The 25,130-nt window shown below is 28.9% G+C and overlaps 1 protein-coding gene across 1 annotated transcript in view; it reads right to left on the reverse strand.

The window, feature by feature from the left end:
- LOC112693280 (tyrosine-protein kinase transmembrane receptor Ror-like) overlaps nt 1-25,130 on the reverse strand; it is a 59,689-nt gene that overhangs the window by 11,485 nt on the left and 23,074 nt on the right. Inside the window, exons 2-4 of the mRNA XM_025568271.1 lie at nt 4,609-4,764; nt 3,200-3,378; nt 29-190 (exon numbers count right to left, since the gene is read on the reverse strand). Of these exons, the coding sequence (XP_025424056.1) occupies nt 29-190; nt 3,200-3,378; nt 4,609-4,764 (497 nt within the window). The remainder of the gene's footprint in view (nt 1-28; nt 191-3,199; nt 3,379-4,608; nt 4,765-25,130) is intronic.

The raw sequence follows: 25,130 nt of genomic DNA on the forward strand, positions 1-25,130 counted from the left end.
TATAAGGTAAGGGTGTCCATACACTTACCTTTGGTTTTACATTCTTTTTCCTGCAACAGCCTTTCGACGAACGACTCCAGCACACGGCTAATATCAGTAACAGAAATGCGATTGCCACTATGGCAGTCACCATTATCATTAAGTTTATTTGAAACGCAAACCCTAACAATCGTATATCCAACTGTTTTTCCTGCAAATAAAAAGCAAAAAATCTATGTTAAAATACAGTTTTGTAATTATAACGTTACATTGATAAATTTGTGTACGATTTAATATTATAAATTATAATACACTGGTATATTGCTGTTACAATGGTCTTCTTCGGTAATATTTCAAAATTTTGTTCAAATAAGTTGGTTGCAAGCCAGAAATTCAAACCGCAGGGAAAGCTGTATTATTAATTATTTATAATACACAGTAAATTTCGTATAATGGTACCGGGTGACATTGTTTTATTTTTTTTAACATTTTTTCTTTTTAAATTTTACTGTAGCTCGATTATTTCTGTATCTATTAAATATAAAAATTGATTGACACATTGAGTATAAAAATGTTATTTACAATATAATATATTTGTAAAACAGCTCTTCTGGTTTCCCTCACTAGAAAAATTGGTATATAAGTCTCTCAATAACTTTAAAAAGAACGCTGGCATGTACAAAAGATTTTTAGAATAATAATTCATTACATTATTATTACTTAATTTCGTTGTACTGGATTCCAGATGAAAAAGTAACGTATTGTTTTATGATAGTGTACTTTTTATTTTAATTTTCATGATTTATTTTTCGTACACGGCTCTCATTTTAATTTTAAACGATTTGAATAAAAACTAACCATTTACCGATTTATTAATAATAAATGCTTTACATGTAACCATAATATATATGAGGAGTTATAAAATATTTAACATAAAACGTTATTTGAGCGTAGATAATAAATTGATTGAAAATAATAGATGTGAAATCTGTATTAAAGGTAAATATTTTGATAACATTTTTTTAAAAATTTATAAATTATTAATATTTATAAAAATTTTAATTAAAAAATGATCATTAAAAAAAATTTACCACAAGTTTCGGTGAATTAAAAACCACTTTAATAGTTACCGAAATGGAAAAATACCATTTAATTCAATAGTGGTCCTTTAACCTTTCTCAAGGTATGCCAAAATGTATTTTAGTTTATTAATTGAATGAACAATTGATGTTAAAAATAAATACTATGATCGGTCTATAACAGTACATCGGTGACTATCATAGTCTCAAAAAATGAAAGCCATTAAATTTCAATAAAAATTACACAATACTATTACAAAATAAATGTTTCAGATTGAAAGTATAATAATGTGTAACAATAACGAAATGTATCGAACTATGTACGATCTCTTCCGGAATAAATTAAATAATACATTGATCTAAGCTATTCTCGAAAATAATGATAAAGTTGTATACTTCGATACTTTACCGAAAAGCATTTGAATATAAAATTCGTTACGGAAAACTGCTATTCTATTGAATAGATATTTGATTATCATCGATATTTTATTCTATTCGTTGAAACTGTAACGGGTCAGTCGGCAGTAAACATTCAATTTTTAGTAACGAAATTCATCTCTTATTTTATATTACATACGCATAGGATCGTACATTGTGTAAAGTGATAAAATATTTTTCTGTATATTAAAAATAACGAGGTTATGATAATGAAGTTAACCCATAAAAATTCCCAAAAAAACAAACCTAATAAAAGATCTATTATAGTTACTAAAGGCTGTCGTTTCAAATACGTCTCACTTTGGTCAAATTAAAAAGTTTGGGAAAATTATAAGGCTTTTCAAACATGTAAATTTGTTTATCAAATTGACTTTTTGTAAATATCTTCCTCAGATATTATCAACCACACTGATTTTGTATCAATAGCTACACATCGTAAATATTTTGATGTAGTGTTCATTTACAAGTTAATAAATGGTATGATAGATTACTCTGATTTTTTTTTTATCTAGTATAAGTTTTAGATTTCGAGCTTTCAATTTTAAAAATATATATCCAATTTTCATATCCTCCCAGCTTTAGATATCACTCATACAGTGATCCAATAATTTATCTAAGTCACATACCAAACAAACTAGTTAATTTTAAGTTTAATTTTAAATATTTCGATCCTGTAATCCAGTATTTAAATCGTACACATTTAATTAATAATCATAATATAATTTAATACAATATTATTGTGTCGTACACAATTGTCATGCAAAATGAATTATTAATTGTTATTAATCACTGTACATTTCTCAGTCAGGGGTATTAATTAACCAGTGTTCGGATTTATCTAGATATCAATTTAAATGAATTAATTATCTAGATTGTTATTTACTTATATTTTATCTTATCTACATAAATATTTACAAAATATTTAAGTATTTATCTTTGATGAATATTATATTGATCAGAATAAATCCATCTAGATACATTTTTATTACCAGATTTGTGCAATTTTTTTAAATTTTTATTTCAATCCTCAATCAAAGTGTATAAGTTATAAAACATAAATAATACAACATACAGAAATATATGAATAACGTTAATGTTTTTACATGCAAGTAGGTATAATGTTTATTTTTTATAAATTAAAATTGAAAATATACTTGTATAAGAATGGACATTCACAGTTATCGGCATATTAATTATGAATAACGTTTGACTTTTGAGCTATAAATAATCATAAATTTAATATCACTCAGTATATATTTAATTTAAATTTCAACTATTCATTAATATAGTTATGGCAAAATTTCTGAACGATAATTGTTATTACTTTTAACATTATAAATATTTAATTTCAAAAATATGTTATTCATCTTTACCTTTTTTTTTTTTTTTTTTTTTTCACTGTTTCATTAATAATTAATAATTAAGAAATTCTAAAAGCTATAATACTGTAAGGCAAAAGCAAATAAAAAAAGAAAAATCTACGATGTTAGGTTTGCACTCGTTTAAAAACGGTACGAAACATTTTTTATCCAGACAAAAAAGTGTTTATCTTATACCCAGGCGAATATGAATTAAGTTATTTTTTATCTTTATTCAGATACACTCGAGTTGTATTTTATCTAGACATAGAAAATTACTTATTTCATCCGAACACTGGTATCGACTAGTACAGTTAATGAATTAAATAATATTATGCGTTTTACATAATCGATCGTATGGCCTGTCGATGTCACGTCACGGGGAAGCGGCGCCGTCTGATTGATCGCCGTGGTTGTCTTTATCGGCTGACTGGTCGTCGTGCTCTGCCGAGTCTTCGTAGCCACCGACGCATGTTCGTTCTTGTTGATGCTCAGGTTCACGAAAGATTTTGGGAAAACCGGAACTGCACACAGAGCGTCATAATGCATAAAGATATTATCTGGAAGAGCGCAACATGGCTCAGGGACTGGAATCTTTAAGTTTTTAAGGTTCCGGTTCCGGTCCGGTTCTCAATTATTTTATTAAAAGGTTCGGGTTATGGTTATTGAAAAATACAAAATAAGGGTTCGGGTTCCAGTATCATAAGGTTCTATATAAAAATTTTTAAAATTTATTCCATAGTATTTTTTGATACATATTTAAAAATTACATATATGTTACTGGTATTATGGCATTATACTAGGCAAGCAAATAATATTAAAAATTAAGATTAAAAATAAAATTGTTAAAAAAATTATACCTCAAAAATTTATTTATGCTTTGAAATTTTAACAATAAATACATATTTAATAATGTTTGTTACATCCAATATTTTTCATCTTAAAAAGAGGGTTCCGGTTCTTTGTATATGTAAAAATTCGGTTCCGGTTTCCAAAATTTTAAGGTTTCTTGGGTTCCAAAACTGGTTATTTGGGTTCGGTTCCAGGCCTTGCCACGACTATTAAGAAATTAAACAAAAAAGAGCACACGGATGGTTTACACTGCTAATGATCTCATTGTACGTTTATGTAGCGCAGTCGATCATTACCGCAAGTCTAATTATCTTTGATCGACTGTATCGTTTTACCGGCCAAATGTAACCACGTTAGGTACTACGACGGTATGCGGTTACAGTTAGTGCGTACGTAAGAAATTTGACACATCTAATAATTTTTGAACAATCATGGATCTTGAATTTATATAATCAAATAAAAGAGAAAAAATAGTTCAGTTTGGTTATCGGCTGAATATAAATATCGACACATTCGATCAGTGGCAGAAGGGGGAGTGGTTATAAATTTGAAAAAAATTTAAATTTCGGAACGTGTTTGGTAAGTAAAATAGGAAAATTTAAATTGTTTAATCGTTATTTATACATAGATAATGCATATTGGAAAACAATTTAGACTCATACTAAGTTTTTATTTCTGAAAGGGGAAGGGGGGGGGGCAAGTTGCGCCACTGCATGCAGATATTGAAATCTACTAGTGACCATGTACGGAAGAGTACAACGTATTCTTTATTTTATTGCCCTTGCGCTTTATTGGGTGATAATGAAAAAATTAAAGTGTGTTATTTCACTCTTTTGGTTGTCATTAGACGACCACAAATATAACGGGTGAGAACGGTGACGAAAAAAAGCGTATGTTCTTACCAGTTTTTCGCGTGGGGCATTTTAGGTCATCGGTGGGCTGACTGGCGTCCTGTGGACAAACGCACTTGTAAAACGTTTCATCCAACTGCTGGCAAGCGGCTTCCAGACCGCATGGCTTCATCTCGAAGCATGATCCAACTCGACGACCATCGCTTGCTGAAAAACATAACCAATTGCTGTATTTTACACATAGGTTAACATTTAATTTCACTAGGAATTCGCAAAATGTAATTAATTAGTAAAATAGTGCAAATACATGTTTAAGTAATACTTTAAGTAGTATTATGATTTTAAGTGGAATTGCACCAAACGCTACAAAATATATGTAAAACAATAATAATTATTAATATAATTTATTTATTAATATCTAAACATAATTATTATGTCTAGATATGTTACTTCTTCGGCAATATGAGATTATAAAACAAAAATAAATAGTTTCACTGTAGATAATGCTTATAATAATTATAAAACATCAATGTTAATTTCGTTTTTTAGTTACATTTTAAAATATGATTTAACCTGTTATTTTCACAAATACGCATGATTTGCTTCGAAATACTGTAGTAGGTGGGATTTCCTCTGTACCAATAATAATTGGTAATGATATTACCATATATTATATATGTTAATGATATTTAACATGTCATGAAAGCTTTGGGCTTGTAATCAGTGATTAAAGTGAAGAGGACGATATAGTGGCGGAAGAGGACAAAGTCCTCTTTCTTATTTAAAGTAAGATTATGTGTACCCTATAATTTAAATCTCCTAAGTCCGAGGGGACTTAACGCTAAATGGCGTTAGTAATTATCACATAAAGTACATAATATATTTGTATTTACATGAAATTTCTTATTGATTAATATATTTGAGCAAGTGGAAAAAGTTAAGACTTCGAAGAAAAAAATATTTATAAGGAAATTATATATTGCGATATGTAAGAAATAAGTATAAAATAATATTTTCGTAATCGTGGGTTAATTTAACAGACGTTTTGTCTAATTGTAAACAGATATCCGGGCGCTCGAGTACCTACATAACAATTAACAATTTAACGATTTGATACCAACACATTTTATTATTAAAATGGCTGTTCCAAAACTGTATTGATATGTAATAGACAGAAGCATTTAATGATTGTAAGTTGAAAATGTTTGCTTTCTTTTTTTGATGGTATGGTCATGGTATAAATAAGTTACAATAAAATACATGTTAGGTAAGTTCTTAAGTTATAATTAAAAGGCGGATTTTTAGGTTTTTTTAAGTATAATATATACATGGAAAAAAAACCTCAAAATATACCCTAAATATTCCCTCAAAAACTGGTAAAATTTGTTCGAAAAATACTTAAATTCAAGGAATATTTTTATTTTCTTCAAAATATTCTCAAGTATGCTAATTATTTAATTATTTAATTATGTACAATATTATGAATACAATGTACATATTTTGATTAATATTGTTAATAGTTGTATAAATTGTGGTTTGCACTTATAAACATGTACCTATTTACTCAAAATAGGTAAGACATATCTTATGTAACAAAAAAAATTGTGTCCAGTAAAAAATTCAAGATAATTTACATTAAGTTTTTTTCATTTGTAAAATTAAAAAAATCACAACATATTTAATAAAACAAAAAAATCTAATGATCTACTGATCATATTATTAAATAATAAAATAAAATAATTATTATCGTTTTATTTTAATCCTTTTTTCATATTATGTTTTTTTTCTGTGATATTTAAGTCCAAATTTATGAATTGTACAATTATGATATTTTCTACCAATAACAACACATATTTTAAAGTATAAAAAATAGTATAATATTCTTTAATCCTCAAAAAATGTTGAATTATGTAAAATAAATAGTTTTTTTACAAACTCAAATAAATAACTATAATAAATAAATATAAAAATAAAAATAACTCTTCAGTTGTATAAAAATATATATATATATATATATTTATTTAATTGTTAATAATACATAAACATTATTATTATTATATTTGCGCATATTTGTTACTGTTTTATTGACCAACAATTGTAGGTTAGCAAGGTTAACGATTGTTAATCTTTAATTTTGTTACACTTATAAATGTTAAGATGTTTTGTACATTTAAGTAACAAATAATTTAAATTTAAGCTTGTGAGTTGTGGTATTATTTTATTATGCAAAATGTGATGATTATAGTCTCTCCTCGACATTTTTACCACTTTAACCACTGTTCGTAATTAATATTAAAATTGCATGAAAAACAGAAAATCGTTAAAAATTTCAAGTGTGAAAAAAATATAATACAACAGAGACAGTGGCGTATCCATGAGGGGGTTTTGGGGGTCAGAACCCCCCCATGAACCCGAGATGGTAAGTTAATTTTTACATGAAACAAGGTTTTTTCTTTAACATTTTTATATTTTAGAATTTTGACTTGGAAATCATATTAATAGTTTGCATAAACACTTTAAACGTATTATACACACGCTGCACACACACACACACACACACACATGTCATAATATTATTATCATATTTAGATACTTTACTACTACTTTGATAATTTTTGCTTGGGAACATATTATTTAGGTTTTCTACAGCAGTTGATTCTGAATTGGTCGTGGTTCCGATAACTGAGATAAAAGTGATATAATTGTCTGTATTCAAAGTTTATTTTGGGTAAACGTATTGCATTCGCGGCTCGCCGATCATTTAACACAAGCACCTTATTGCGTACAACTAATAGTTATTAGTTAATAGTTGGTCGTTGCTCGTTGGTGACTCACTATTTTACTTACTACTCATTTATTCGTTTATATTTGACATTTGTATTCCATTATATTTGTTTTATTTTAATTTGACAACATTCTATAACTTCTAAACATTCCATTATGGTAAGATATTTTTAAAATTTAATTTTTAGTATACCTAAAAGATTGGACAGAAAATATTCTATTATCTAATATTTATGTTCCTATATTAGTTCCTAATTTCTAAATTGTTATTATTATTATTATTATTATTATTATTTGTTATTATAGGCAAATTCTCTAACAAATAAGCAGACTAGAAAAATTAATTATTTTTTTTTACCCGAGTTAAAAAAACTAATATCAACCAGACAAATACCGAGATCAATATAAATAGTAGTTAAAATGATTTAATATTAACTATTAATATTTTAGTAGTACTTAGAAAATGGATCTCCAATGAAAATACAGTATAATTATAAAAATTAAAAATATACTATATAATTGTAATCATATTTATTTAATATTCAAGTGTTAGAAATTACTTAAATCAATTTATTGTACTATTATAATATTCAAATATCGTAAATATATATATAATGAGATAGTATATAATTATATAAATATTAAGTAAAGTTTTCTATTTATTTATATTTAAAGTATTGCAAGATTCTATACGGTATAATACTGGTATAATACGGTATTATAAAAAAAAAAATAAAAAAAATACTGTATTTTAACATCTCTAACAGTAGATTTCGAAGGAAAACAATCGAATTCCGAATATGTATACATTTATATGTATAGATTACATTGACTTAACTTTCCGATTCTTTGGCACGATTTCCCTTTTCCCGATTCCCACGACGAACAGTTTGTTCAAAACTTTGCTCTACACGGCATATTGTTCTGCTTTGATCGGGTCCGATCATCCGTAAACGAATGAAAAAAAAAAATGAAAAGTAGTCCAAATACCTAATTTCAGCCGAACAACAAGTGCATCGTAATAATTGTCCTTTCGGTATTGAGTTTTGTTTATCTATACGTGTCAATTATCATTACAGTTCTAGGTGCGCAAGCGCGATCGACCGTGAGAAAGCGCAAAGACGTCGCCGAGAACATATGGTCTCCGGTCGCACTCGGGACACATGAAAGGCGGGTAACAATCGCCGCCGACCAATTAAACAGTCGAAAGTGAAACGGTGAAAAATTCGAGTTGTCGACTACGTCGGCCGTAAAACGATTGTTTATTTGTTACTAACACGTTATATTGACGCGCATACGTCCGTATCGTACGGCGAATATACTTTTATCGTTTTCATTTATCTCATCTCCTATTGTTTTTATCGTTTTACTATTTGTCCTCTTATATCCGTTATCAATAGGGCTCGGATTTACATAATACGTATTTATATGTGTATAAACGACCAAAACAAGTATTTATACAAACCAAAATATCTGCGTAAACATATGTTCTAAGACACTCGAAATATATACTATACCCATATTAATGCGATAAAATAATGATCAAATTAATGTTATCAATTTCCTATCTTTTATGCCCATATTACTATGAATGGACCTAACATTTTAAAAGATTTTTTAATAATAGTATGTCATGAAAATAACATATTACCTTCGATGATAACCCCTAGATCTCTTATACAAGTAACTTGTATGATATAATGATAGAAGAGTTAAAAATTCTATAATTATGGGTAGTAACATTATCAAGACGAGAAAAAATAATGACAATTTTGACCACTCCAAATAATAAATTTGTCCAAATTTGACAGTAAAATTAAGGAGTCGGTTGGAGATTTAATAATGAAAAATATAACATCATCGGCGAAAAAAATAATATTTACTGGGCTATTGAAAATAGTGGGTAAATCATTTATAAATTATATGAGCAAAAGGAGTCCAGATGCGAACCTTGGGGTACACAAGAACTATGAAATCTTTAGAAATATGGTATAACACCTTTACTGTTTGTGAACGAAAAGTTAAATAGGATTCTATTTAAATTAAAAAACTACCATTGATGATAAGAGAGGATAATTTATTTAGAAGCATGTTATGGTTGACATTATAGAACGTTTTCCAAAAATTATTATAGATAGATTCCAATTGCACGATCATTAAGGGCTTCAATAATTTTAGACTGACAAAGTAATAGGTACATTTATGGCAATAGACATTTTAGGTGATAGACTCTGCGCTGCGTGTATTAACGATATGAAAAAAACATGTACGCTATAACATATTATGTCTTGTAATATTATTTGTATTTTTCATATGAATATAATTATTTACCCCAATTTCGGTAAATTTATAATCATTAGGTGTAACATGAAATGTACAACTAAACATACGGTGTTAATTATTGCGTTAATTGAACCTCCAAGTGGTTATTAGTATCAATTGGTGGAAAAAGTAAGGTTACGTCTCAACTAAACATTTTAAGTGTTATAAATACCAAAATAAAAAAAATAAAATTAAAATAAACTAATTTCACGTATAAAAAGTGTATTGTTTAAACGTAATAGAGGGTAAAAATGAAATGACCTTCTGATCGACCACATTCTCCCTATCATTAACATACGGATAAAGTAGATAAAGATAATAGATAAAAAAAATTAAAATATCTAGATTATGATAAAAGACAATTTCATTTTTATTTAGATAAAAAAAAAAGATATTTTCAAAAAATGTTATTTTTTGGTCAATATTTCATATTCTAATATCTATGAAGTCTCAATTATAATCATTATAATCAATAGGTACCTAGATGTTTAATGTTGATTATAGTAATGAAGTCTACCAATAAGCAGTATTTATACATAATGTACAATGTTTAATAATAGTTAATCACTAAAATGTTACACAAAAAAAAAAAAAAAATGAAAATTGCTCTGTACATATCAAGATGAATACAGAATACGTAAAAAATTATTTGAAGTTCACAATATTGTTTTTCATGTAATATTAATTTGATGATTTTCATTATTCTATAAGTAGTTACGACTTTACGGGTTCCAAGAGTGAAGTAATGACTATTCAGCGTATGAGTTACATGTGTATACTAAAATCAAATAGTTACTATATTTGGAACTTCTATGGAAAAATAAGAAATTAAGTTTAAAAATAACAAAAATATTTTCCGACATGAAAATACAAACAAAATGTCATACCAAGAAATAATAATTACTTATTTATAATACACGAATTATGATTATGAATACAAAATCTATATGTATAAAAGAAAGTCAGGTTAGTTACAGAATTTATAATTCAAGAACGGCTGGACCGATTTTAATGATCTCTGATTTGTTAGATTAGTCTCCGTACAAGAATAAAAACAACTCTAATCTTGGCAAGAATACAGACAATTATCTAGATATGTAAAAATGTTATCTTAGATAAGTAATTAGATAACTTAGCGTTATTTATCTAGATAAGATAAAAGATAACAAAAAATCTATCTAAATAAGTCCCAACACTGTCTATAGTGAGAAATATAGATTAATTAAACGCGAATATGTATTTTCTAAAGCTACCTCCATTTCGATGTTAAGTGAATAGGGTTTTTATGTAGAAGGTATACGTTTGTATATTGATGAAGGGCTTTTGTAAGTTAAGCGCTTAGGAGAGACCTTCGTGTTCAATTAAATACTCGAATCTGAACCCTGTATGGATTCGAGGAATTCAGAATCCACGTATTTCAATTTGAGTGAGCAATAGTTATAAATAATATATATATAATATATTATAATACATATTGGCCGTTTCTTTTTCGACGACGTGATGTTTATAATATCCATGGGCAGACGAGTTAGTTTTATTTTTGTGAATAAAAGTTTAATAAAAAAAAAAGTTATTACTCGTAGTCATAATTTGAACATATATTTGAATTACTGTTTTACGTTCAAATTATGTTTTTCATCTTTTCTGTTTTTTTTTTCTTAACGTAAAAATTTCACGCGATAAAATATTTAAACACTATAAATAGTAAATACACACATAGCTTGTTAATATTGATTTAATACAAATATTGTGTTGGTACTTGACAGTTCATTTGAATATAATGTAATACAGATTAATCTTTAAAGCGGAGCAATACCGAAACGCGATAAACACTTAATAATAGTCACAGTAAGAAAAAAATTAATATTTATACAATACTACAAAAGCCTTATTTGAACGAAAATATTTACTGAGCATCGATAATCATTAAAAATAATATAAATTTTAATTGAGTTCCAATTCCACGCAGAAAAAAAATATTTCCATGAATTGGACTTTGTAAGTATGTATATATAAACCTATTATATCACCGTACTATATAAACGCATAATAATAACACGCATTATAACATCGGAAGCCGGTAGAATCGAGTTATAATACGTTTTAAAAACTAAATATAAAGGCATAAAGTCCTCAGCCATAGTTATAACGATAATAATGATTATATTTGCGCTACTATAAAATACAATTCGCGAATCCGCGGTGATAATATAGTCAATAGAATAATGTAGAGAGAAGACCCACCCGCAGTAAAATATTTATTTTTTGCAATAGCACTCGGGTGATACGAGTAGGATGCTAAAAACCGATGAAATATGTGCGTATAAAAGGCAATAAAAATTTTAGGCGAAAATATATAAGAATATGTAATTTCTTGTTTGATTTTGTAATAATAAATAAAACTTAAATGAAAATATGAAATATCCAAATACGTCCACAATAGTTCAACAAGTAATGTTTGGTTACGGTTTTCAATAAACTCAATCACTAGGCTTAAGATCGTGTTCATACGATTTAGATTCCCGTGTCCATTCGCTGCTGAAAAACAATAAATTATTACAAATATTGTATGTTTTCAATAAATTCTCAAAATATGAACAAATATATATATATATATATATAATGCATAAAACCTTGAACCCTGTTAATTATTAATGCAAACGCATTACACCCACGTTTGCCTGAAAATCTCTGTATCTGTAATCTTTATAATAATAATTACGAAAAAAATAAATAGAATTCATTGTTATACAATTCTTCTCCTTTCTCTTTTTCGATACGTACACACATTTACAATATTAAATATACTTTTTTTTTAGCATTTATTAGAATATAGGTATACAATTTGTAATAATATTTACAATAAGCATATGAGCGGTTAGATATTTTATAAGACATGAGGATATGAAGAGAGAAGCTACCCAGCAGTACACTCAGATGCGAATAGGGATTTGTTAGACTATATATTTACAAGGAAAAAATTTAATTTACAATATAAAAAAAAACATTTATAAGTAAATTTTACATATACATGTTTTTTTTTTTAACTGATTTTTTACAGAGACAAGTCACAACATTAGTGCCGCTTTAGCTTGGTTGGCTTGCGGAATCATTAGAGGTCTTTGTAGATGCGGCACCCCTTACAGTTTGCTGGATGGTCTCCTTCACAGAGAACGCATTTGGCAGGTAATTCGCTTGATTTGCCGCAATTGGGAGAAGGATGATTACTTCCACAGTGGACACATCTGGGAGGGTATGAGCAATATTTCTTAGAGTGGCCATAGTCTTGGAAATTATGGCACTGGATAACGTCTCTACGTTTATGAGGTTCCTCGATTTTAATTTTTGTATACAGTAGTGACGTTATTTCAGAGATATCATTATTGATTTCGGTTGGCTTGAGGTCAACAAAGAAAATTGGAAGTTTGTTCTTAGTCGTTTTTTGAAGAACGTTTGTAACCTGTCGGACTTGAGAATCCAATTTCTTCGATTGCTACTCCGATTTTGATAGTTGGTGTAGAAGGGCGAAGATTGCGAATTACTACTCGAAAGGCCTTATCCTCACGAGGTTGATAAGTATAATACTGAGCCTCACTATCTCTTAGAAAGTGAATTATGTTACGATACGATTTGGAGTCAGATGTTTGTATTTTTAGACCGTTTATTGAGAATTTTAAGATAAATTTATCTGCATCGATCAGTTTGATAAGTTCATTGTGGAGACCAATAAAATCTAATATACCACAGACAAAGATTGGTAGTGGAAGTTTTATTTTAATGTCTTGGAAATCAACAGGAGGTACATCTTTATTTGAAGTATAATCATTTGTAAGAGTTGCCGTTTCAGTGACGTCGTTTGAGAGTGGAGAAAATCTGTTGTGTGTGATAAATAATGGTTTAGTCTTTTTGGTTTCCGGAATATCTGTCAACGACAGATTTGGTTTAGATGACTTTTTGGGATATTCAAAGTTATCATCATTATTTTCATCTAAATCCATATCGGAAGAATTAAATACGTCACTTGATCCGCTCGGTATACGGGTATTGTGTGATATTTTTAAAGAATTAACAGAACCGACTTTTTGTTTTTGATTGGAAATTGGAATAGAATGAGATTAGCTTTGATTAGACGTTTGTTCAGTGAATGTATTTTTGTTCTTATTGTTATTATTATTAATACTGGGAGTTTAATTTTTCATTATATATTAATGATATTTAATTATCCGAAAGTCAGATTGTCAAAAGTAATTGCAGGTCCAAAGGTCACCGTGCGTGGCGATGACTTGGAAAGGAGATAGTAGGGTATTTCTCATATACTACACGTAATTAGTAAATATTTGTTATTACTTTTTTCCATGAAGATGAATTCGTAGGCTGCTGGTAAACGTAGGGACCAGGTATAGTATAAAAAACTGAGTTGATTGATAGAAAGCACGAAGATATCCGATGGAAATGAGTTGATTAATTTAACATATGAAATAATGATAATATTTCGCGTACGTTTAGTTTGACTGTTCGCACGAGAATAACTTAAATACCCTTAATTTAAAAATAACGATACATTATTTCTTTTACACAATACATATTCGTTTTGATACGGCTTAATTGAATCTTTTCTGACCGTCGGCGGTTGTGAATTTCAACTAAAATGTGTTATGTTTTCTTCGAGGCAATTCAATTAATTTTTCAGAGTTCAATTAAATAATTTATCTAATCAATCTTAAACACACTATACAAAAAAGCTTTTGAATTGGTCAACGTACGTAATTCTTTAAACAAAAATAATTTAAAATATATAACAATTGTACTGTTATACTTTTTTTTTGGTAAATAAATTACTGATTTTATAAATGTATAGAAGAATGCGTAAATAGGGCAGTGCATTTTAATTGTATTATAAAATAAAGTTATTTTATTATGTGATATTTGTTTTAAATTCGTGAGTATAAGAATTTATATTTTAATTAATTTTTCCCCATTTTTTTATTTTTATTTTTTGTTTTTTAAGCGATTTCCCAATTGTTTTTATAGGATTCCTATATTGATTTATGTTTTTTAAATGTGACCAAGGTATAATATTAATGTAATGTTTATTCTTAAAAACTAATTGTATCATGAACATACGGCAATATTTTTAAATGAATATGATTTTTATATAGTTTGACATCGAATACTCGAAGTAAATATTACCTATATTAAACGTTGTACGTTTGACTACACAAAGTTAATTAACAATGAAGGTGTAGGTACCTATTGTATGCAAGTTAATGTATAAATTATAATAGAAATTCGACGATCTAAGTGATTTGTATCCCACTACATTGATGCTGATGGAGTACGAAAGCAGTAAACCAGTGATTCTCAACCTTTTTTATAAGATGACACTCTAATTTAGATGCGTGAAAATGGCGTCATATTTGATACGATCGATGGGTTTTCAAAATGGTAAAAATGACAAACCTTTATAAATCAACATATTTATGTTGGAATTTAAAGAGAACAAAAAATAAATAAACTTTAAATTTACCTAATTAAAATGTGAACAGTTTATAAAGAAATTAGCGCGATACTTTTTACTGGCGAATCCAATACTGGTGAATGGTTTACAAACTAACGTCATATTTTATATTCAATGTCTTTAAGCGTATGCTCTTTTTTATCGGTAATTTTTATTATTTCGTCATAATGATGTAACTATATTATACGTTTATGCTTTGAAAGCTTACAATTTCAATTAATTATAATTTGACGACACACCACGATAGTACGTTAAGTACAAATAATAGCTATAAGATTCGTGGCGTTAAATAGAAAAAACAAACGTACCTGGAAGACCCGAACAAGCCACTCTTCAGCAATGTAATAAATGAGTTCGATAAATTCGCACGGTAAGTTTTACGGGTTGAAGTCAATTTACATACGTTATACCGAAGGTTTTTTTACTGCTGTTAAAATCAAAAGCTCAAAAGTTTTTTATAAGCGTATATATTAATATTATTAATTTATGAATAGTATTTTTGCCTAGGTATATTAGTACTCACGCTTATAGGAATTTGGAGGTATACCGAATTTCACTGGTAAAGTCCTCATGTCTATAATATGTCAATCCATACGTATAATATATGTAAAATAATATTATAATATTATCGCCGTAAACCCAGAGCGCGATATGTCCTCGACACCGGACGTAACTAATGTTATGGACATGAACGCGTGAAACGGAAATATAATTGAAAAAAAGTATATATATTAACTAATACATCGACCGTCAGTTCCTTTTATAACGTAATGATGCCGAAAACGATTTAAACGGTCGTTTACGATTGTAATGGTCCACGCAAGCGATCCACACGATGTAATAAATATTATTATGTATCACGACCGACCTTTAACCCGTGCATCGTTTTATATATATTGTAAAGCTACTCTTATGTAACATGGGCGTGAGAGGCCGGAACGGACAGAGTATAATATTTAATAATTGAAGGGTTACGGGGAAAAACTATAATATTCAATATTCCTACACAGTTTAATATTGCAGTTTTAAAGTTTTAGAATTCAAAAAACTAAAAGATAAAGTACGAAATAATTCAAAAAATTAATTTTGGTAATACAACTAGTTTTTTATAAAATTAATTAGAAAGAATTATTTTACTTTTTAAACAAATTATGATAAAATGATATAATTATCAGATTTTTTGATTGTTTTGACTATCATCGTTTTTCCCCGTAGCCCTTCGATTATTCAAACGACACGTCGTCATATTATGCTATCCATAAAACTGCGTAATGCAAGTATTCGAAACATCAGTGTTTACAAAAGGTGCGACCGTTTGGATTTCAAAAGTTGACGCACAATAACGTCCTACACTAGTTCCCCTATGCTTTGTTAGAAATAAAATGACTACAAGCCAACGAGGTCCTAATGGTATAATAGACTTTTACATATGTTGATTTTTTCGATTTAGATATTCCGTATCATGGTTGTCATATCAAATCTGAAATCCTGTGTATACAAACTATACAATTGCAATAATAATATAATAACATATTCAATTTCCTTATAGTTATCTGTTATAGTTATCCATCTCAGAATACTGGTTCCGAATCAGAGTACATTGATAACTCGTATTTTGCCGATTCGTGTTAACCTTCGTGTTATTCGTCTGTCCTTACACCGCTTTTACTAGAAAATAATAAATACATTGTTTAACTCCTAGGATATTACAATTTACTATAGATAATAATACTAACCGTTTTCGACCGTCAGGTATAATTAAATATATACGAAACATTTTCTGTGCAATGAAAAAATTGTCCATCAAGACTGTAGTTTGTTAGGATAAATATTCTCGGCTAGCGTCACCATTGCGTTATTGGTCGAGGCGCCGCTAATATCATTACACTGGTGTATGCACATTACACATTATTAATACTGTCATTACGTTATTTTGTTTAACATTTGTTCGGTATATTTCATGTTTCCTATACACTTACCCTTTGCCTCCAGACCGTAAACAACTCGTTTCGGTTTAATCACGTGCCTCTACATGGCCATTGGACCTCGCCCAATCTCTTAACTACGCGAGCACGTGGTCCCCCGCACAAAGATAATTATTCATCGTTCTCTACGCGGAGCACCACGATTGATAATTATAACGATTATCGAATCTATTTCATGCTGCATCTCTCGTCGTCAACAAGCCCCGATCCCTGATTTCGAGAAGGGCTTGTGCGAGGCCATCATGTTATAAAGAACCTCATTGCAATGATAGGTCGTCCATTTCCGACGCAACTTTCTAGTTGACTTAACTTTAACTTCGAATCCAAGGAGATGATATAATGGACACATTGTAACACGGTTCTGAGTTTTTCCCGAAAAAGTACGTGTTTTCTAATAGTTAATCTTTATATATAAGACTCAAAATATACTACTCACCAACTAATCGCTATTTTTAAAAAATGACAAAAATTATGAATTTTAAATTGGACATAAGGGTTCCTTTCAAAATGTACATATACAATAACAAGGGATTTTTCGAAAATCCTATTTTTGAGAGTGGAAACCGTTTTGAGCTGGATGAATTAATTATTTTATTATTTGATTGCCTAGGAATATTTTATTTTGTTAAATTGTTTATGTTAATTTTAATAACTATCAATAGAAGTATATTATATTAATGAATATAATTCAAATAATTAAAGATAAATATCATTAAACTATTTTACCCTTTTTTTAATCTTAGGTTTAATCTAAAATAGTAAAATATCTCCCGGCCAAGTCTTGGTAATTCAACTAATATGATTGAAAAATAATTATAGTTTTGTATATTAATGCTCTTAAAATTTCTATCATGTATAAATATCTCAAATATCTTTATAGAAATGACTTATGTTTAAAATAATTATGATACATTCTACTAAAACATTAATGTGATTACGGTAAGCCGCATTTCGTTAGAGATCCATTTTCAATCAACCCCGGTAGGCCACCAGACAACTGCTTTCCCTGAACGAATTTGTTTATTATTACAAAAATCGCTAATAATTTAATTTTTTTTTTTTATTTTTCTACTATTTAATGAACGATGGACATTTAATTTTATATTTTGTAAGCATTTGTCAAATATTAATAAAATATTAGTATTAATAATTTATACTTAGCTAGTTACTAAAACCATGGTGGACTGGATTATACATGTACTCTAATACTCTAACTAGAATTTGACATTTAAAATTGATATCTAGAAAAAATATATTTCACAGTAAACGTTTATACTGAGTTTTAGAGAAAAAATAATCATTGTATCGAAATGATACACATAGACATAATTATTTACGATGAAAAACAAAGCGGTGTTTAATAGTGTAAACTCTAAACAATTTAAAATGATAACCATATCTGTTTTACGATAGTTATCTTTTATTATATCATTATTTTATTTTTATTATATTATTATTATGTATATGTATGAGTCACGCAACATATGTTTTTGGTCATTTCTTACTCTCTATTCCCTAATAATTATTTTTGAAATGGCTGAATAGGAAACATTGGGACAGGATTTAAAGATTTAAATTAATTAAATAAATTAAAAAGATTTTTTACGGGAAAAATATTATGTTTTCCGTAGTGATCAAGTTATATGCTCTGTAGTGAAGACCCTTCATCCACGTATCTTCTGTTTTTTATCAATTCACTTAATCTAATCAAACATATTTATTGCTTACATGCTAATTGATAGTATTGGTAACATGAATATTGTACAATTATTTTCTTATATTCTAAAATGTCATATTAATCTGTTTCTTATTATGACATGAATATACAGTTTTTTCAATGCGTGACCTGAACTTATTGTTATTGATATTGCTTAATAATACAGAATACAAATATGAAAATAATGAAATTATAATTTGCGGATAAAAATTCTTTCTTTTTTTAGCTGATATTATGAGTCAAATTAATATAATATACGTTATACTTAATCGTAATTCGTATCACGAGAAAATTATATTTTTTATTACCTATGTGACCAGTGCGTCCACATTTACATGAAATCAATGTTACTTTTGATATTTCCTACAACCCTATTCGAATCCTACCACCCGTTAGAATAAGACCTGAATGTATGCTAAGATTTAAACAGTTGCCTGCGCGTAAATTACACTAGCAGTATATCAACTCTTTTTGTGGTCCCACGACACTGCCCTTCGGCATCGAATTACCGAGACCGCTATGGGTCGCCGTCCAGATTTCATAATGATGTGAGCTTTCAAGTTCTCATAATATCGTCGACTGCTGCAATACCAGAACCGCGTACCATCCCCGGGGAAATCCTGCAGTGTGGTCTTGATCCACTGGCCTCGAGTCAAGAAAATGCGTACTGTGACGTGAAATATTAATCGAACGCGGCAGGACACGTCATATTGAAACATAAAACCGTTCTTCTAACCCATTTGACGTGATTCGTTGTAATTAAATATTGTTTCTGGTATATTCACCGTCGTTGCGCACGCGTCAGTCACCAATTCGGAATAGGTTGGTAACTATCCCGATAAATATTTGTAATACTATATCATTAAATTCGCGATCAATATTCCATATCTATCGGTATCTATAACTGCAATTAACTATGTGTACGTTTTCTATCTACTGTTTATCGTTCTGGGCCAAGTAAACATACCGGTCATCATTCGTCATAAAACAATATTATTAAAATGTAAAAATAATCAACATTACTTGTTTACGCCGAGACAATGAAGTAGGTTATTGGCTAAAACAACTTTAACTGCTCGTATTTCCCATCGTCGTTGGCGCGACCGGATTGTTTTTTTTTTCGACGTCGCAACTTAACTTTTTCGGTCGATATTCGTCCAGTACACGGCAAATGCGATTGTCTTCATATCTACAGCGGTTTTTTTTTTTTTTTTGTAGCCGCCGAATTTCGTTATCACGTTTGCGGTGCGGTTCCGAGTCTTGTGCTGGTCGGACATTGTTTCACCGTGTAAACCTTTACACATCCATTATTTCCGGCGGTGTCGTGTTGTCACGCGCAGTGGCTGGTGACCAGGGCTGTCTCAAGATTTTTCGGGGCCAGGGACAAATTAATTTGGGGGCCCTTCGACCATAATAATAAGATATGATAAACAGAATACTTACTGAGAATAACAAAATTCTTGCATACGTTTTTTTTCCAAACCTTAACCAATCAAACTCATTTAAATTCGTGTACTGCATTACATACTTACATAATAGAATTGAATATTATTTATAATTTAATCGTTTAATGTAATCGGACTAGTGGCTACACGCTCACACGCGCGTGACATTAATCGCCGACACGTAGCGTGTAAAATTGCTCAGTGCAATCGAGACTTTATTATTATTTATTTTACATCAAGACTTTATGGGGGCCTCCTAAAAAATATTCCAACAATGGGGCCTGGAGCAAAATGATCCTGTTGCCTCTACCCCTCTGAATGACCCTGCTGGTGGCAGTACTTCCTTGGGGCATTAGTAGTGTGCGGATTCGACGGGACCCGGTGACACGTTATTGTACACGTTACTTCCGGTACCTGCGACCTCGCGGCGCTTTTCGTCTTCGTTATTATCACGCTATGGTACACGCGCGGGTTCCCATGTTGCATGGATCTTGGTCACCTTTTCTGGTGAGCATTGTTGTCACTCGGTTCTGTGGTTAACTCACATCTCAATCCACTATCGATTTCGATACGAAAAAGATAACATCGATCATACGTGCATCAAATTGATTTAATTATTTCTATAAATTATTATTTTATATATAAACGTATAATTTTTCAATATTATCATTGTATCACTCGTTGTGATTTATTAATTTAAATTTTTTTTACTCCTTTTATATATATATATATATATATATATATATATTGGGTGCCCTGTTCTAACATTTTAACAAATTATTAAATAGTTATAATTTAAAAACGAATCAAAACTGAAAAACAACTGATCGAAATTTAACAAAAACCAATATAAAATAAATTATTGCACTTTTTTAATACTCGTACATATTTTTTCAAAAAATAAAAACACATTGTATTTTGAAAATTGTCATGGTATGTATTCATACTTCCCGTAAAATTCACATATTCTGCTTCCGCTTGTTCATCAGCTATTAGTCATTTATATAGTTTTTTTTAAAAAATAACTTATATTCCTAGATTATACTATATTCAACTTGTCTTAAGTTTTCAAGTTAGAAACTTAGAAAAGTTAATTAACACGTTATTAGTATAAACCATGATTTTTGACAACTTAATATTATAATTTTTTGTTCATTTTAATAATTTTTACGTGTTTTTTGACAATACTGCAATAAAAGTACTAGTAACTATGTGTTACTACAGTGCTTTTATATTTTATTTTTTACTTGAAACTCATGTATATAGATGGGGTATAGGATTTCTTATGGTCCTTTAGAAATTTTCTCCAAATGTCTTAATAGATAAACATGTTTTTTTGTAATGGAATGGTTACCATTCTTTAAAGTTGTAAACTTGATCCGTCTGAAACTTAATAACTTTGAACGTTTTACTGCATTTGTTCACTATTTTAATATATTCATCTGACACATATGTACGATCATTTTTTTTAACTCTAGAATTTCGATCGTTAGGTAAAACGTATGTACTTTTATAGGGAAAAAGTAGTTAATCCTTTCAAATCGTTGAATATCTGTTAAGCCAGGAAAAATCGTGTAACCGTATTATTTTTGTTTTGGCCTGGACAACCATCACAGAGAATGTATGATTTTTTTATACTTGAATTAATATTACTAATTAAAATTTATTTATAATCAACTAACATAAATCAAATATATATTAGTAACATATATCAAATTAGTTTGACCCCTTCATGGCTTCACCTTCATAGTACCTACATGTAAATATAAATTCTTCCATTTTACATTTTTATTCCCAAAACCATTCACTCATAAATGTCTTCAATAATTCATATTCAATCAAATTGTTTAACCCTCCTCTTTTGTACCATTAATTTAATTAATTAATTAATAATAAATAGAATAATTATTTTAAGTCCTTTTCAAATTATCTACTGGAGAAGGATTTCTTATTTTTACATTGAGTTACTCACACTTGATACAAGTTGATACTTGTAGCCTACCAAATCTAATAGAAAAATGTGCTTTGAAACATTTTAAACAATACTTGTAGTAAAGATGTATTTCAAAATATTTTTCACAAATAGTCCATGCATTATTTCAATGTCTAAACGAGCATTATGATATTCAATTTTTTTTCCAGAATAATGGACTTTTTTCGGACGGAACCATATTATTTTATAAATTGATAGCTTAATAGAAAAAAAATGTAAAGAATATTTTAAATTGTTTACCAAAATAGTGTACTAGACAAAAACGGACATTCCTGTATAGCCAAAAAGTTAACTTGCCGAAAAAGGAAAGGTTTATTTTGGCCGAAAATTGTCCCGTCCTTTATTCCTGGGAAAATAAAGAATATACTCATGAATCACAAAGCATATTTCAGGTGACTTGGTATACTCGTAAGCTTTAGGATGTTTTCCTCTTTTATTCTCTGGGCTTTTTCTCAATGTGATTAAATCCCAAAGTCTACAAAGTCTACCTTCAGTTATACCATATATAGGTACTCACAAATGCATATTTGCATACATCTATTTCATTATCTACAATGGATATAAAATAATTGAAAATATTTTGTCTTAAAGTATCATTTCCAGTTCGACTTAAATTTGTTTTACATTACATTTTTCAATATATTGATCATTTTTAGTCAAAAAGTTATTCAATGTTCCAATAAAAAATTGAAGAGCTTTCTTTCAAAACTTCGTATAACATACATTCTTATACCCTGATACAAACATATTTATAAAATAACTTACGTAACATTTTGGCCTGTATGTTCTACGCTTTTGGCTTTAGATTGCTTGATAACATTTCATTTGTAATTGTAAGTATCCTTTTTTTTTTCGGTTCATGGTCACTTGCCAACTTATTCTACGATATATTTTATTTAATAATTTAATAAATTATTAAACAAAAGCGAAATTTTCAAACATTGCATTTCATAATATTTATTGTTTAATAATATTAATGTGATAATCAAGCACGTAAATAGATTTTCATTTTTTTATTTATTTTTTTGGGGAGCAATACTGTGATATAAAGTGGTATATACCGTAAATCTTAATTCATAAATACTACAATATAGCTTATAAGGAAAGGTGATCGTTCCCATCCCCCCTAAATTATGTGTCTGGCGATATCATGGTCTATATCTAAAATTATTTTATTATAATGATATTTATAAAAAAAATCATTAGTTATTAAATAATCATGGCCAACTGTGCCATCTATGAGTTACACGAAATTACAGTTTGCTCGACACTCACGTATCGCAATTACAACCGTTCTGTATAGTTATATTACTCTTAACTATTTCGGCGTTGGCCGATTTCATCATTAATCAAAAAACAACTTGTGCACATGGACCATGTCCTGTGTTATACGTCATCCTAGCAATACTCTACCAATATGGACGACGTGTCTGAAAGGAAATTAGTTTTTAATTCGTACAAATAGGATTACTGTGTCGTTTAAAGGAAATCGATGATGCCCAGAGGAAATGAAGGAAAAATAAGCGTATAAACAAGTATTTCGTATATGTATGTACATGTTATATAATAAATAAGAGCACAGATTTCTGCAGGAACAATCTCAGAGAAAACATTACTTCCAAAGAACACAAATTCGATTTTAAAATAAGAAAATCTTATGTACACATACATTACTATACTATTAAATTACTTATATACCTTTAACCACGCGATTATCAGTTTTACTTCCATTCCCCTCTCTAAATTACGTGCCTATTTAAAAGTCTATATGCGTCATGTCATATTTATTAAAATGCTTATGTAATTACCCTAAAACGCATTTATACACCAATCACATTATTTAATAATACCAGTATAAGACACATACCTATAATACATTAAATAATACAAAATAATCGTATTTTTAATCGTATAATTGTGAAAGAACAGTAAGTTATAAGTTAAAACTTATAAAGCTTATGGCATTGAGTTGCAGTTATTATTTCTATTCCAGCCGGAACTTGTGTTACTCTTATCATAAATCATAATTGGAGTATAATTAGTATAGTTACCTACGTTAAAAATAAATTATATTGGGATATTACTTTTTGCATTATGTTTAATGACTAACTGAATCGACTTCCTACAAATTTTACAAGTTACCTCTTTCGGGACAATAATAGTATATAGTATGACATATTGTTTGTAGTATTCTTTAATATTAGATACAATTTTATTAGCGGTTGCGTACGCAGGAGATCACATGCAGTTGGTGTACTGGTTCGGTCAGCTTGGATTTTAAATCTCTCGTAAAATAATTCCACGGGTAGTTTTATTTCTATCCAACGTAATTCAACTACCAAGAAACAGTTTTAAATGTGCACAGCCGTCAAAACGTGAGAAAAAATAAATAAATAACAACAATAACTTAATACTGTTACGACGGTAAAAAATTGTACGTCTTATATCTGAAAAATGTAATAACTATTAATCGCTTACATCGGTATAAAACTAATCAAAAACGTTTGAAAATAATCAATCATCGGATCGACATTTTCATTAAAATTATATATATTTATATATACATGAAAATCGCCAATATATCAAATAAAATAAATATTAAGCTCAGAAGTTCATGCTCGGAAAACCGAGTACTCAGTATATCTGAATCATAAATTTTGATTTTTCTGTGTAATACGAAATGAATCATTGCAGTGCATTTCAACGATCATTATACGTTCCAATGGTATATATATATATATATACATGCATACGCTTGGTGCACATACCTCTCGCATTCTTGACGATAAAATGTCAACGGCGGTCCCAT

The sequence above is a fragment of the Sipha flava genome, unplaced genomic scaffold (genome assembly GCF_003268045.1).
Source record: "Sipha flava isolate LNK unplaced genomic scaffold, YSA_version1 84_pilon_pilon, whole genome shotgun sequence".
Taxonomy (NCBI): Eukaryota; Metazoa; Arthropoda; class Insecta; order Hemiptera; family Aphididae; genus Sipha; species Sipha flava.